Source organism: Podarcis raffonei, chromosome 1 (assembly GCF_027172205.1).
Source record: "Podarcis raffonei isolate rPodRaf1 chromosome 1, rPodRaf1.pri, whole genome shotgun sequence".
NCBI lineage: Eukaryota > Metazoa > Chordata > Lepidosauria > Squamata > Lacertidae > Podarcis > Podarcis raffonei.
The window spans coordinates 96,707,787-96,724,233 of record NC_070602.1 but is presented as its reverse complement, the minus strand read 5'-3'; the positions used below and the strand labels follow the sequence as shown (position 1 = coordinate 96,724,233).

The window sequence follows — 16,447 nt, the reverse complement described above, 5'->3', positions numbered from 1 at the left end:
TCAAAACCAGCAAGTAGCACTTACTCGTTATTACCAATGAAATCTAAGATTTCCTGTTCCAATTTCAGCAGCATCATTCTGTCCCTAGAAACAAAAAAACACAGGGGTGAGACAAAGGAGGTAGTCCAACAGAAGACAATAGTGCTTCCAGATGCTGTAATATAATAAGTGTATTAAGCAAGAATACTATTTGTTCTATTAAAAAGGATTCTATGATTCTAAATCACAAATGTATTAAAATATATTAACAAGCAGAGCTTAATAAAGCCATGGCCCTGCTCTGCCATGCACACTGGATAGGGGGGTAGGTGGGGTTCAGGCAAATTGTTGGCACAACAACTGAGCCCAATTATATTGCATGATAGTTTGTCTTTGGAACCAGTGGATCCTGGACTGGCTCAGCCTTGGAAAGCCTTATTTGGCAGGTAGAACAAAGAGCCCTGCACTAGTGGAGTAATGCTGGTGTTGTTCCACCCAGGCAGAGCCTGGCAGAGTCTCTCTGCTCCCAGGCCTCCCCTCCCAAAAAATGGTTTCTTGGTGTAAACAACAAAAGCCACATGAGTTGCGGCCGAGGCAATTGCTGTAGATAAAGGATCGCCAACATGTTTCCCTCCAGATGTTGTGGCACCACCATTTCCATCAGCCCCCGCCAGCATGCTAGCTGTGGTCCAGCAACATCTGCCGGGGTCCACATTGGCTTCCCCTGCTATAGCCCCTGCTTTCCATCCTATTAGCCATCACTTATGTAAGTTTCTGTACTGATTTCAGCAGATAATCATTCAGACAAAGCTATCTTAACATATGAGTAAAGGGAATGGAAATAATCATTTGAAGAAGTAGGCTTTGATGCAGCAGGATACAGAAATATAAATATTTTAAGGCTTTACACAAGGCATCCTAAAGCAGTGATTCCTAATTGGGGTCTGCGTAACCCACCCATGGCACCATTCCATACCCCTCAGCTGTCCGGGTCATGTGAAAAACTTATATTCAAAACTTATTTCCATAGTTATGAGCTAATTGGGAACCACTGTCCCAGAGCAATATTTGAGGCACTTACTAGTACCACAAACTAATATGAGTAAGAAAATTTGAATTTAATAAATTTGAATTTAAAAACAACAAACTACCACCTCTTTACCTGGGATTATTTTTCAACGTATTTACTAAAAACTCATGTAGATCTATACCAGTTGAATCTGTATATTCTTGGCTAGAATCTAAAAAGAAAAAAGAAAGAAAAATCCAGGATTGGAGAAAATATATTAATTATTTTAGTAAAATATATTCCTGATATGTTAAGAGCTGTCCTTTTTACATATTAATAAACAGAACACCACATTTGGAAGTATAGTTGCACACCAGCTAAGAAACAAAGGGGGGCACACTTTCTGCCAACTCCCCCCTCTATACCCCACACTATTCCCAAGGGTCACCCAAACTAAACCAGGGGTAATCCCTTTGAAGACAGGGGGTTGGTTTGGCCAACCACATCTTGGTTTAATAGCCAATATATGAACATGTCTTGGGAGCAGACAAGAAACCCCTTTACTCCTTCCTTTGTGAAAGCCAACAAGCAAGAAAGGAAGTCTTGAACTAACTATAAATTCCCTTTTTTGTCCAAACCAGGAAACTATGGTTAATAGTTCCAGAATAAGCCAGAAAATTAAGCCAGCTTTAAACCATGGTGTCATATCCCAGCTTGTTCCCAAGTTGAAAAACATTGTTTCCCAGTTGAGACAACTTCCTGGGTTGTTTGTTCTCTTGCTCATATAAAAGAGGGGGGGGGGAGACCACAAAGCTTGTTCATATCTTGGGTTATTAAGTAGAGATGTGATTATCCAAACATGGCCACTGAAATCTTACTTCTGAACAAACATGCACAGAATCATACAATAAATTTGGCGACGGCCTAGTTTTTGTCCTTGGCCTTTCCCCACCTTCTGGCTTCTGAATGAAAGAGGGAGTAGATAAAAACGTTCTCAATCAGGTCCAGGCCACCGTCCTATTCCAGTTATACTTCTCCACCCTCCGCCTCCCCCCACTGCCACCTCACAGCATTCCTGCTAGATTAATGAGATTTTTAAAAAGAACGATAGATAGCAAACCTCTTGATAACATTTTCCTGGGCAATTTATCAATGGACTTTTCCTTTTCTGCTTCATCTTTCAAGGGTTTCTCCTCCTTTTCAAAAGACTGTGTTAGCTGGATCTGAATTTTCTCCTGTTGAAAAGTAAAATCCGTCATTTTTTCCCCTTCCACTATGAAAAATGTGTCATTTTAAGCAATCAACCAACTGCAGCGGAGAGCCTAGTATGTTGGTTGGAATCCAGAAAGGAATCACACAGCATTGTCTTAGAACCTCTCAATCCATTTAAAAGGAAAATTGATTTATTAGCACTATTTTATTTCCCACAAACCCACTATGTGTCTTTAGTGCACAACATAGATTTCAGTGGCTGGGGACCAAACAAAACCCAAGCAGTGGTCCAGTTATAATGCTACAGCAAACATGGATTAGCACAGACAAGCAAATATATGGGCATTTGCTTTGGGTTTTGCATTGTCTCTCAGCCTGGGCTCATGCTTTATTTCGCTAGAGAGACAAACCATGTGTTTTAACCAAGATTTGTTCTCTGGCTTACCACTCAGGGGACATAATGTCGGGTCAAAACATGGCTTTGCTCACAGCAGCACAACAGCAGTAGGACCAGAAAACGAGCAACGCAGCCATGATTTTCTCAATGGAAACCTGGACATTTGCTTGTTTACGCTAAAACATGGGTTTGGCTTAACGTTACATGAAACTAGGTAATTATGGCTGGCCATTCGTTTCAGCATTTAGATGGCAATTCTATCCCCACTTACTTGTGAGTTAACTCCACTGAACTTGGTAGGAGTTACAAAAAAACAAAGTTGATGGTGCAGATTCCCATTCCCTGGAACTAACAAAGGACACAGAACTGGGGGGGTGGGGAGAAGGAAAGATGCATTCTGTAAAGCTAACTCTTCCCTTGTAGCAATCTTTCCTTTAGTTTATTTATTAAAACAACAACAACCAATTTTAGTGCCTGGATTTGACAGAATTTACATTGATACAGATTTTTTTTATTTTGAACAATTTGTCACATACCTTTAACATATTGCTTTAGTCTTTTTTCGTTTATCTAAATCTTTCCAAAATGACATTTGCTACAGTGGACACAACTCTATAAATCTGATTTAAGGGACGTGAAATATAGTTGCAGCTAGTGGATCTGTGCTCATTTATGCCATTGAAGACAGAACAGCAGCAAAATAAATAAAGTATTCATTAAATTTTCAATTGTAACTCGTTTCAACATTCACCAGAGAATCTTCAAGAAACAGAAATGAATTCAAGTTGAGAACCTTGCCAGAGAATAGCTACTATAGAGCACACAAAAACAGAAATTGTTGAATTATGTCATAAACTGCACAAAACACCACTGTTTCAAAAACTAGTTCAGTCTACCTTAAAAAGGAATATATACCAAACTTCCCCAAATTATCAAAATAACACAGTTATAAATATTATGATGTGTAAACTAGTCATAAAACATTTATGGAAACATGACTTTTTGCATTCATTCATCTTTTAAAACGAGCTTCAGATTTTGGTCTTTTTACAACAATGTAGTCTTTCAGTCCAGTTCAAATTAAACCTTGCAGTAACTTTAATGTTCATGAAAGATGAATTTTCCAATGGACTCAAACACATGGGCAATGTCCCTGCTAGTGCATCACATGTTGGTGGACCTAGCCTTTTCAAAAGCATTAATCACCACAGAAACACTGTGCCATATTATTGCTCTGACTTTTTAATATCATTTGGTTCCTCATGCTGGTCAATGTCCATCTATCCTGCCATAAAGGAAAGTCCAATATATTAAGCTAAGAAAATAACAAGCTGCCAAACATCTTGAACACATCCCTGCTTTAATGTATACCATAGAAACTTTAAGTACAAACCATCCAATGGCATAACCAATTGAGGATTACAATCATAGAATCATAGAATCATAGAGTTGGAAGAGACCACAAGGGCCATCGAGTCCAACCCCCTGCCAAGCAGGAAACACCATCAGAGCACTCCTGACATATGGTTGTCAAGCCTCTGCTTAAAGACCTCCAAAGAAGGAGACTCCACCACACTCCTTGGCAGCAAATTCCACTGTCGAACAGCTCTTACTGTCAGGAAGTTCTTCCTAATGTTTAGGTGAAATCTTCTTTCTTGTAGTTTGGATCCATTGCTCCGTGTCCGCTTCTCTGGAGCAGCAGAAAACAACCTTTCTCCCTCCTCTATGTGACATCCTTTTATATATTTGAACATGGCTATCATATCACCCCTTAACCTCCTCTTCTCCAGGCTAAACATGCCCAGCTCCCTTAGCCATTCCTCATAAGGCATCGTTTCCAGGCCTTTTACCATTTTGGTTGCCCTCCTCTGGACACGTTCCAGTTTGTCAGTGTCCTTCTTGAACTGTGGTGCCCAGAACTGGACACAGTACTCCAGGTGAGGTCTGACCAGAGCAGAATACAGTGGCACTATTACTTCCCTTGATCAAGATGCTATACTCCTATTGATGCAGCCCAGAATTGCATTGGCTTTTTTAGCTGCCGCGTCACACTGTTGGCTCATGTCAAGTTTGTGGTCAACCAAGACTCCTAGATCCTTTTCACATGTACTGCTCTCAAGCCAGGTGTCACCCATCTTGTATTTGTGCCTCTCATTTTTTTTGCCCAAGTGCAATACTTTACATTTCTCCCTGTTAAAATTCATCTTGTTTGTTTTGGCCCAGTTCTCTAATCTGTCAAGGTCGTTTTGAAGTGTGATCCTGTCCTCTGGGGTGTTAGCCACCCCTCCCAGTTTGGTGTCATCTGCAAATTTGATCAGGATGCCCTTGAGTCCATCATCCAAGTCGTTGATAAAGATGTTGAATAAGACCGGGCCCAAGACAGAACCCTGTGGCACCCCACTAGTCACTCTTCTCCAGGATGAAGAGGAACCATTGATGAGCACCCTTTGGGTTCGGTCAGTCAGCCAGTTACAAATCCACTGAGTAGTAGCATAGTCAAGACCGCATTTTACCAGCTTCTTTACAAGAATATCATGGGGCACCTTGTCAAATGCCCTGCTGAAATCAAGGTAGGCTACATCCACTGCGTTCCCTTCATCTACCAGGCTTGTAATTCTGTCAAAAAACGAGATCAGGTTAGTCTGACATGACTTATTTTTCAGAAATCCATGCTGACTATTGGTGATCACAGCATTCCTTTCTAGGTGCTCACAGACTGCTTGCTTAATGATCTGCTCCAGAATCTTCCCTGGTATTGATGTCAGACTGACTGGGCGGTAATTATTTGGGTGCTCTCTTTTCCCCTTTTTGAAAATAGGGACAACATTTGCCCTCCTCCAGTCTGCCGGGACTTCGCCTGTTTTCCAGGAATTCTCAAAGATGACTGCCAGTGGTTCTGAAATCACATCTGCCAGTTCTTTTAATACTCTTGGATGCAGTTCATCTGGCCCTGGAGACTTGAATACATCTAGACTAGCCAAGTATTCTTGTACTATCTCCTTAGTTATTCTGGGCTGTGTTTCCTCTGCTAAATCATTTGCTCCAAATTCTTCAGGTCGGGCATTGTTTTCTTTATCGGAGAAGACTGAGGCAAAGAAGGCATTGAGGAGTTCAGCCCTTTCTGTGTCCCCTGTTTGCATTTCACCATCTTCTCCTCTGAGTGACCCCACTGTTTCTTTGTTCTTCCTTTTGCTACGAACATACCCATAAAAGCCTTTTTTGTTGCTTTTAACCTCTCTAGCAAGCCTGAGTTCATTCTGTGCTTTAGCTTTTCTGACTTTGTGTCTACACGTGCTGGCTATTTGTTTGAATTCCTCTTTGGTGGTTTCCCCCCTTTTCCATTTTTTGTACACATCCTTTTTTAATCTTAACTCAGTTAAAAGTTCTTTAGATAGCCACCCTGGCTTCTTTAGGCACCTTCCATGTTTCCGTCTCATTGGTATTGCCTGAAGTTGTGCTTTTACTATCTCCCTCTTAACAAACTCCCAGCCATCATGAACTCCCTTTCCTTTTAGTATTACTGTCCATGGGATCTCACCCAGCACTTCCCTAAGTTTTATGAAGTCGGCTTTCTTAAAGTCGAGAAATTGAGTCTTAGTATGCTTGGCTGCTCCTTTCCGCTGTATAGTAAACTTCAGAAGAGCATGATCACTCGCGCCTAATGATCCTTCCACTTCTACCCCACTAACCAGGTCATCAACATTGGTTAGGACCAGATCTAAAATGGCTGTTCCTCTTGTTGCTTCTCCCACTTTCTGGACAATGAAGTTGTCTGCAAGGCCAGTGAGGAATCTGTTTGACCTTATGCTCTTGGCTGAGTTTGACATCCAACAAATATCCGGGTAATTGAAGTCCCCCATTACTACTATCTCCCTTCCTTTTGCATGCTTGGCCATCTGTTCCAGGAAGGCATCATCTATGTCCTCCGTTTGGCTTGGGGATCTATAGTAAACTCCCACAATGAGGTCACTGTTATTCTTCTCTCCCTTAATTTTGACCCAAATGCTCTCACTTTGGCTTTGAGGTTCTAAATCTTGGATCTCTTCACAGGTATACACATCCCTGACATATAACGCCACTCCTCCTCCTTTCTTGTCTGGTCTGTTTCTCTGAAATAGATTGTATCCCTCCATTGTTACATTCCAATGAAGGGGGTCAGATTTGATGACCTTCCCTTCCAACTCTACAATTCTATGACTGGACAATACTGAATTTAAGGACTGTTCAGCTAAGCTTGAGAGGGGTGTCTCTTGCTTTGTGATTAGGCATTTCACTTTATATCCTTTTGGCCCCTTTCAACTGTTAAGTATACCAACTAGGGATCACGAATAGGATTTCCTGAGCTACATACTGTATTGGCCCGAATATAAGCCGCACCCAAATATAAGCTGCAACTTTAAAATTGATGGGGGGGGGGAGAGAGAAAAAAAGAAAAAATATCCGAATATAAGCCACTCCATTCCTTGCTGCTCCTGGCTGCATACTGGGGGGGGGGGAGCCACGCTGCGTTGTCAGCAGCCTTTCCCCTTCCTTGCTCTCTCCCTTCCCGGCCTTGGGGGAGAGGACGGGGGACTGCACAAGGGGCGGACGCTGCTTTGCCACGCTCCTGGCGCTGTTTGCCCTGCGCTCCTGGCTACATACCGTGAGGTCAGGAATATAAGCTGCACTTTAACTTTTCACAGCTGGAATTTGGGGGAAAGGTGAGGCTTATATTCAGGCCAATACGGTATAAAGTATACAGATTAGGCCCTCTGCTGCTGTTCTCAAAGACTCAAATTTGCATAACATCTGTGAAGATTTTTAGGTCATATTCAAATTTTTACCCTTGTCTTGCAGGTGGGGGGGTGGGCAGGCCTGAAATAAATCTGGAGTTACACACAGGTAATAAGTTTGACAAACAGAATGCCAACAGGCGTTTACAGCAAAATAAGAACAAATGCCAGTTAGCTAACCGTGTGAACAAAAATACTCTGAGAATATGTAGTTTCACACTTTAAACTAACTTGTGATTCTTTTTGCTCCAGCCAGTCCACTAATTCTCAGCCTAAAGGGCTGGCTCCTCTAAGAATGGCAGCTCCATGAGCAGAATGAATGGGTCTCCTAACAACTCTCAGCACCCTTAATAAACAATAGTAACCGGGGTTGGGGGGGAGCCATGACTGTATAAAGTGGTATGATACTGTTTTAAATGTATAGCGAAGATGGAGCGTAAGTTCGCTTTACAGTGAATTTCTTCTGGTTGCTAGGATGGAAGAAAACTATACCAAACAGGAAATAAAAGAGGGAGAAACAACAACACTTTAGGACAGCAGGTTTCAAATCTATTGCCCAGTGTCCAAACAGCTCACTTACCAAGCATAGATCTTACTTCACTGATTAAAAACACAAAAAGGCAGGTGCAGGCTGGCTCATCTCAGAAAAGTCTCTGGGTGAGTGGCTCTACACAACTTCAAAACTTTCCTTTCAGAGCATACAAAAATCTGTTTTGGGGGGTTTTTTTACTGAAAGCTAGGAGTCCAGACCCTTGGTTGGCTCTGGGCCCAGTGCACAAAGCCTAGTCCCCTCTCAGTGGCTTTGATCTCCTTACTTACTCAGGGCTCAACAAAAATTAATCTAAGTTACTCTCAACACACCATACTTCCTGTAGTTTAGCAAATTGTGAAGATACAACAAAACAACTGTACTGCAAAATCTACCAATATCATTTTAGAGAATGAAAGAGAAATGCTTCTGCTTTGATGGAAACCTGACTCACCCTCACAGCTGAAGTTAAAAGAGAAATATGAGAAATCCGTTCATTTCGGAGAATAATTCAACCCTACATTACAATTCTGATTTGACTGATAGGAGTTACTTTATTGTAAAAAACAACAAAAACAAAAAACAACCCCAACACCTCTCTTGCACTTGAGTGTAGGAATCTATTATCTTTTCCAACTCCTGCTTCCATTATGCCACAGATGTCAAGGAGGTTCAGCCAACTATAGTGCTAGTATCACATCTGAATATACACAAGGCAATATGACTCTCTTGACTATGGAAGTAGAAATCGGATCCTCATACTACAATGGAATGTTGTACGGTATGAGTCATGACCCCCCCCCCCAAAGTAGTTAGCTAATTTCCCTGATGAGGATTTGCATTTAGTAAATAACTTAGTATAGGTTCATAGCAAATAACAGAATGCATACCCCTGCTGTTAAAGAGAAATAATCTTATTACTGCTAACTGACAACTAAAATGATACAGATACCACATGCCAAAGAATGTACACCAGCACACTGAAAGGAACACCTATTTTAAAAGGTAGCAACTTTCTGACTTGTGAGTTCAAAAATAACAACAAAACAACAACTAAGCACTTATTTTACTTGCAAAAGGAAGGAGAAAACTATATTCGTGTCAGATATATATTTGCAGCAGGGGGGGGGGAACCCTGCTTTCATTTCTAATCCCTGTCACCTACGTCATAATACTGAGCACCACATCATCCAACTTCTCCCATTACTTTCTATTTCTTGACTCATTTAGACCTTTTCCAGTTGTACCTTGGGCTTGCTCATACAGCACTAAATAATGGATTAGTGTTCCATGCAAACCAGGCCAATGACTATAATAAAGCCCTATGATACAACTGCATTTGCTCAGGAGTCCCCACACAGGGCAGACTTTTAAAGAGATTTACAAGACAATCCCACTATGCTGCTCTAGTAAGATGGACTCATAAGGCCACACTGGTGTAAAGGGAAGAAGTACCGTATTTCTACAGAACACGAAATTCAGGCACATTAAATATGACTGCTTCAACATCAGAAAACAAGTCTCTAAGTTACTAGTAGGTATACTGCAAATCACTTTATTGATTGCAGAGCTAAACCTTCTATAATGCATTAGTCACACACAGATATTCTAGAGTTACCAAACATTCAAAAATCAAATGACTTTGTCAGCCAGAAAGCTGGGTATGAGCCACAGGAGACACAGAGCATGTGTGCAAACTATATTCACTCAACCTAAGTACTTTTATATTATTGATCAAGGGAATGATTTAGTGTTCTATCGTGATGAATTGTTCACACACCAACATGCATCCATATGCATACACTTTTTCTAGCTGCTCACATATTCCCCAAAAGGGCTAACTGCAACCCTACTCCCGCTCTCTTTCAAAACATTCTTTAAAGAGCAAAAAACCCAGGTTTCAGGTCTCATACTCAATTTTATTTTTACCTGGATGTCCTGTGAAATTTCAGCTGTGGGAGGTGGAGGAGATTCTTCACACACAGCCAGGCCCCGAACTAGCTTTAACTTTGTACTTGACTAAAGAAAAGTATTTATAAATTAAAAATCTACAGTTCACAGATAGTTTTCCTCAATTTAACTTACTGCCAAGCGCATAACAAAACTGCTCACATTCGTATGCTGACTATTTTCAATACACAATCATTCATTACGAGAAGGCAAAAGAACAAGCAGTTAAAGCTTTAAAGTCATCATGATTATCAGCAGAAAGCAACTTCAGTTACTGGGGGGGAAATTAAGCAAAGAGAAGCACTATTTCCTCTGTCTAGCAACAAGAAGCCACTAGAAATATACAGGCAAAGCAAAACAAAACAATTAGGCAAATCAAAAATCCAAAACAAAAATACTTTATTGCCAAAGAAAAGAACAAAACTGAAGTCAATACATATTTTCACAAAATAGCAAGGCTTCATCAAGCATGAAGACTTCCTTAGCATGCCAGCACACAAGTCTACTGTACCTTTGACCTTTTTCCTGTCTGTCCAAAAGACTGCACTGGCCGCTGAATGGTGAGCATAACAAAAGAGAGTTTGCATTAAAACTTTATGCACTGACTGTATAAAAGCATTAATCAATTCACCAGTGTGCACAGCAGAGAGAAAACAATTCCATGCTGACCATTATTTGCAGAATTATCCATCCTATGAGCAAATGCAAAAGGCATAGTCCCAAGATCTTTGGATGGAGAAACATCAACCTTCCTTTCTAGAACAATAATTCTGTTTATACGTTGAAAAGTCTGTCAAGTTTATAACTTGCTAATGAAAAGTTAATACACCCCAGGACAAGTGCAAAAAAAAATGTCCCTGCCCGCTCTGCCCCCCACATCTGCTCAGCTCAGACTGGCAAAGGGGTTACACAACTGTCAGAAACTAAAGAAGATTATTGTTTCTAAAACAGCATTGTCGCCACTTAGCCAATACTCTTCTGCCTGGTTTACGTTCTGGAAAGTAACTACTGTTCTTACCACCTTTTACTGTATCCCTCAGAGAAAATGCCATCTTCAGTAGGCACTAGTACACATATAAGCAAAAACATCCTGCTGAAAGCAATCAAACTTTATATCAACAGTAATCTGATCAGCCACTAGGTACAGCCAATTTGCCACTGGCTGCCACAAGTTGAAAATGGTCTGGAAATAACCTGCATCAAAACTACTACTTCATCCAGTATAGAAACGACACATGACTAGGCCTGGGTGATATATCAATATACCGCCAAGGACCGGTATGAGGAACAGACTGTGGTCAGCTTCACTCAGCGGAATATCACTGGTGAAACCGCCACTATTCCTGAGTCCCTCTGCTAGTGACTTCCTCCAGCAAGCATTGCTGGCAGAGAGACTTAGGAGTATTAATGTATTTAAACCCAAGTGCCGCTCATCTTTCTAAAGGTGCTACATAGAAATAGTCCAAAGCAGCTCAATTTGGACAGTTGTTTTCAGTTGTGGATCTCCAGAATTGTGTAAAGGTAAAGTAAATATGCTTGGTGATACAATTCTAAATCTGGGATCCCAAATCCTCCTTCCTTTATCGGTATTTGCATTGTTTGCATATACCATATTTTTCGCTCTATAACAGGCACCCGACCATAACACGCACGTAGTTTTTAGAGGAGGAAAATCTGTAGGCATGCCACCCGTAGCCATTCCCTCCATAACACGCACAGGCATTTCCCCTTACTTTCTAGGAGGAAAAAAGTGAGTGTTATGGTGCAAAAAATATGGTATATTCTTGGAACTGAAGAGACCCTAAGGCATTTTCTAAACAAAGATTTAATTTTGTGAAAGCATTTGCTTGCAAGTTCTGAGATAAAGCTGAAGGTTCACTAGCCCTTGGAGGTAAATTAATTGCTTGCAGAAATTCTGGATGCTTTTCTTCAAGTTAAAGATAATAAGTGGTTACTGCTTAGAATGTCTTAAGCTACATCAGGCATAGGCAAACTTGGCCCTTCAGATGTTTTGGGACTACAACTCCCATCATCCCTGACCACTGGTCTTCTTAGCTAGGGATGACGGGAGTTGTAGTCCCAAATACATCTGGAGGACCAAGTTTGCCTATGCCTGGGCTACATTTTAGAACTATTTAGTTTGAAAGCAATTCAGAAAGGGAGACATCTTAACAGATATAAAAATATACATGGTGGAGAGGAAGAGAGAGAGAGAGAGAGAGAGAGAGACCCGGGGTTATCAAATCAGGAGAATCAGGACAAAGGCACTACTTTTTCCACACACTGCATGATTAAACTACAGTTTAGACAGTAGTCTTCTTCTCAATGAAAGCGACCAATCTCAGGTCAGCCAATGCTTTTAGTCACAATAGCAATATATTCCCCCCAGAATGAAAGCCTCTGATTATCAGTTGCTGGAGAACCACCGTGGGAGAGAGAAACTGTCCTCATATCCTCCTTACAGGCTTTCCACAGGCACCTGGCTGACCACTGTAAAGGAACAGGATGCCAGACTGAGTAGTCTGATACACCAAGCTCTTCTTATTACTACACAAAGGTAACGTTCCCTAGAAGCATCCCTTGATGGTGGATAAAGCTACTGTAAACAACCTCTTCAGAAAAGATATATATATCTTTTGTTTGTTCATCTAACAGTGAGCTAGACCTTTAAATACATGTATAGTTGTTTTTCAAGTGTAAGTAAGAATCTAGGGGCAGGCATAGGCAACCTTGGCCCTCCAGATGTTTCAAGACTACAATTCCCATCATCCCTGACCTGTTAGCTAGGGATCATGAGAGTTGTAGTCTCAAAACATCTGGAGGGCCGAGGTTGCCTATGCCTGATCTAGGGTCCAAGATCCTTCTACTAGGCCTATTGTTAGAACTTGCCCAATTTCAAGTGTGCAAACTGTGAAATGGCGGTTTTTGTAATACAGTGTGCACGTGTGAGATGCAGCTGCATTTGCACCAAATGAGAGATTAGGAGATCATGCAAAGAGTCCTACTGGTGGAGCTGTATAATCCAAGGCTGACAAACAGTCAGATGCTTAGGATCACTTATATAGGAGCAAGTTTTATAATTGATGCAGGCCTGAAAGGAACAAAGTTATTTACAACAGCATGCATAAAACAGTAGCATGCATAAAACAGTTGGTGCTTTTATGCACAAATTATAAATGTTGACTTCTGATAATGTATGTGGTTTACATTAAGGATAAAGTGCTGTTTTTGACAGATTTTGTCATAGATTTTTTTTGTCCTTTCCTATTTAGCATTGCTAGCCTTCTTGATGCATAACATCACCCTGATAAGGTAACTCTACAAAAGCACTGATGCCCCCAACCTGGAACAATGTAGGTGTGCATTGCCAGATGCAATAGGTACCTGTAGAAGTTGTCGGCTTTAAATGTTTTCAGTCTTAGGCACCAATTCTAACCACACTTATCTGGGAGCAAGTCCCATTGAATATACAGTTAGGATTGCAGTCTTAAAATTAGAGCCTCTTGCATATATTACCATGAATAAAATTTTAAGAAAAATGATTTGGAGCCCAACTTGTGCAACAGAATCTCCCCTTTCTACCACCTGTAAGTCCCTAAATCTGTTATGGATTTAGGGGTCCTCCAAATCTTCTGGAACAGATCTGGGGAGGGTGCAAGGTGCATGCAGAGATGGGAGCAGAGCAGAGTGGAGGTAGAAGTTCCACAGTGTACAGTAAGTTAGTATCCGCAGGAAGCAAAAATAAAATATCTGAGCTTACCATAAAAAGCAAAATGGGGTAAAGGAGGAAAGGAGAACAACATGGAAGGAGAGAAAGAGCTCTCCACTGTGACTAATAGATCATGCTTATAACCAGAGGGAATGATTTCATATGGAAAGTGAACTCCTATAAACTTAAAGGGTGCCTAGCATTAGCACCCCTAGAGGCACTTGCTTGTAATTTGGCAGTATGCCTGCAAATTTCATCTGCTTCTGTTAAATGGAGTGTGGGAAAGGCTTTTTCTTTTCTTTTTACATTTCCTAATGGTGAATGAGGAGGAAACATGAATCACACTCTGATGGAAACAGCCTAATCTGGAAACCTATGTAGTGTCTCAGAGAAAGGTTCCAAAGTGCTAAATCATGGCCTAAACAAAATCCTGCCACCCATGCATGCCCCCTCATATATATAGATCCATTCATTCTTTACTTAAAATTGCTAAAATCATTACAATGAAAATCAAGGCCTGTTAAAGAGAAACTTACATGTAGCAGGCTTGCATCAATGCTTAATTTGAGTAAAAGAAATCATCAACAGCACAATCTGTATTAAGTAGGTGGCATTTGGAAGAAGGATTTTTTCTATCTCATTCATTTTACAAGTATCTTTTCCTAACAGATGGGCAAACCTTTTAACTGTAATCTAAAAACCAGGTGCAAATTGCTTCTTTCAGTCTACTTGCAAATAACATGAGAACTGCCTATAAAGCACTTTTTCTGAATAAGAGTGTGCAATATGATTGCATTCTTCAAGAACTAAGATTAAGGGAATAGAGATGCCAAAACAACAGGTGATGGGAAGCGGTAAGGACTCAGGAGGTTAGTAGTACCTATAACACAGAGAGTTTCTGCATGACACTAATTTCCACATAGTAGTGTTAGAAACAGATGTGAAAGCTAGGAGCTAAATGGCACTTTAAACCTAGGTTATGGGCGCAACAACGGAATATCTAGGCAAGCTTTTTTATAACAAGAATACAAAGCTGGAAATGAATGAACTGCAGCTAATAATATATTTTCACGTGGTCTAGTCCTTCCCCACCCCACCCCCTAATATTCTTAAGAGGGTCTCTCCTCCACTCTTCAGAGAGTAGCTGGAAGTGGGGAGGCACGAAAAGGTCCTTATTTCCTTCCACTCTGCAGTTTTAATCTGAAATATTAGACGCAGTACTGTGCCCAGAGCTCAGAAACTGCTTGTGCTAATGAAATTCCCTGTTACAAAATGCGCCTATTTGGGAGTTTCAAACACTGCCACATAGCCTCAGTTTAAAAAATAATTTCCACATGGCTTATACTGAGAACACACTTCTGCTCACAGGCCTATTGCATGTACCTATGGGGGGGGGAGACATTTCTCACAGTGTCACCAGACATTCATAGCAGAAAACTCCCCATTCACATACAAGCCACTCTGAATGTTATAGCTATCACATGGAAGCTTCTTCAGGCATTATAATGCTGAAACCAGCATAAATTGTGTTAGATCTATTGCTCTTAATACTTGGGGGAACTGTATCACGGTCTATCCCAAATCATAAATGAGCAACTAAGCTATAATCAAATACAATCAAGTCACATATTGTTTATAATCATCGCCAACTGTACTATTTCTACTTTATGTAAAACAAAAATCCGACAAATGCCAATGTCAAGGAATGCAAGGTATTCAAGAACTCAAAGACCAAAAGTAATGTAGCACTGAGTATCAAATAGGTTTGTCATTAAGACCCAGTGAGGCCAATGTCTTGTACAGCAAAGGCATGCAGGGGAAAGAATATGAGAGGTGTGTTCTTCCGCTTCATCACTGTGTTCGCCTTCTTTCAATTCCAAAACTAACATAAGGTCTACAATGACATGGTGTCAGTAACTTGCTTTGAGTCTAAACCACCTCCTCTTAGTCACTTGCCCTCTTGGAACTGCATGTGGAGGCTGGCATTACATTAGTCTGAGCAGTGGAACGAACAACAGCAGCAGAAATGCTGAAGCCCTGCCTGGAGTACAGGCCCTGGAACACTAGGTATTGGAAGCACTGTGAAGTTCCCTTATTTCCTTAGAAATATTCGCTAACAGGGCTTCTCTAATTTCCTGCAGCATTGCTTCATTCAGTTGTAAAGGCTGGTCTGTGGGGAAAAGGGTAGGCTACTCGCATGAGTTTGTATCAGTTGCTATAACCACAATACGGACCATTGACAAATCTATTGCTGGCTTTACTAAAACTACAGAGCCCTGCTGACAAACTCTAGGGGATAGATTAAAACCATTATAGTCATTACTTGAGGAAGAGGAATTCACTACCTCTGTACTTAGCTTATGAGAAGTCCCTTCTTCCTCCAAAAGCAGCTCCATTGTGCCCCTACAAATCAATGCAAGGCAGGAGAGAGATATTTGTTGACCATTTTCTGAGCGCTTCACAACAACTCAGCAGCAGATCGCTGCACCATAGTTGCTACCTCTGTCACTTAGATAAGTGGCAAAACAATCTATGGCAGGGCTGAAGAGGTTGAGGAACCAGACATTCCCGCCAAAACTGCTGCAGCAGTTGCACACACTATTTTGCCTGCCACCCACCAACAACTCCCAACTGTGGGCAAAGTACTGAACTTGCATTTCGCAGGGACACCTGGCATTGTGGTGCAGTGGGGCTTCTTAAGCTTTCCCCTTCTGCCACCTTTACATGCTAACCGCAAACTTCAGCAGACTGCCTGCCTGCACATAAACACACACAGGAAGAGGAAGTGTGGGTGTAATTTAAGTGGATTAGGAGAACTGAGATGACAAAATATTGGCCAGAAGGTCCAAGTGGGTCCGTAAGGCCAGCGCAAGCCAACCTGATGGGCAGG

General features: G+C 41.2%; 1 protein-coding gene across 9 annotated transcripts in view; it reads right to left on the bottom strand.

The window, feature by feature from the left end:
- The window catches only part of R3HDM1 (R3H domain containing 1), an 81,526-nt gene that overhangs the window by 30,824 nt on the left and 34,255 nt on the right, over positions 1-16,447 (bottom strand). For 6 of the 9 annotated variants that reach the window (XM_053405448.1, XM_053405466.1, XM_053405479.1 and 3 more), the window contains exons 4-8: positions 10,360-10,401; positions 9,828-9,917; positions 2,109-2,223; positions 1,142-1,220; positions 25-84 (exon numbers count right to left, since the gene is read on the bottom strand). In XM_053405448.1, coding sequence (XP_053261423.1) covers positions 25-84; positions 1,142-1,220; positions 2,109-2,223; positions 9,828-9,917; positions 10,360-10,401 — 386 coding nt within the window. The remainder of the gene's footprint in view (positions 1-24; positions 85-1,141; positions 1,221-2,108; positions 2,224-9,827; positions 9,918-10,359; positions 10,402-16,447) is intronic. The other 3 variants (XM_053405488.1, XM_053405520.1, XM_053405472.1) reach the window with 2 other exon arrangements.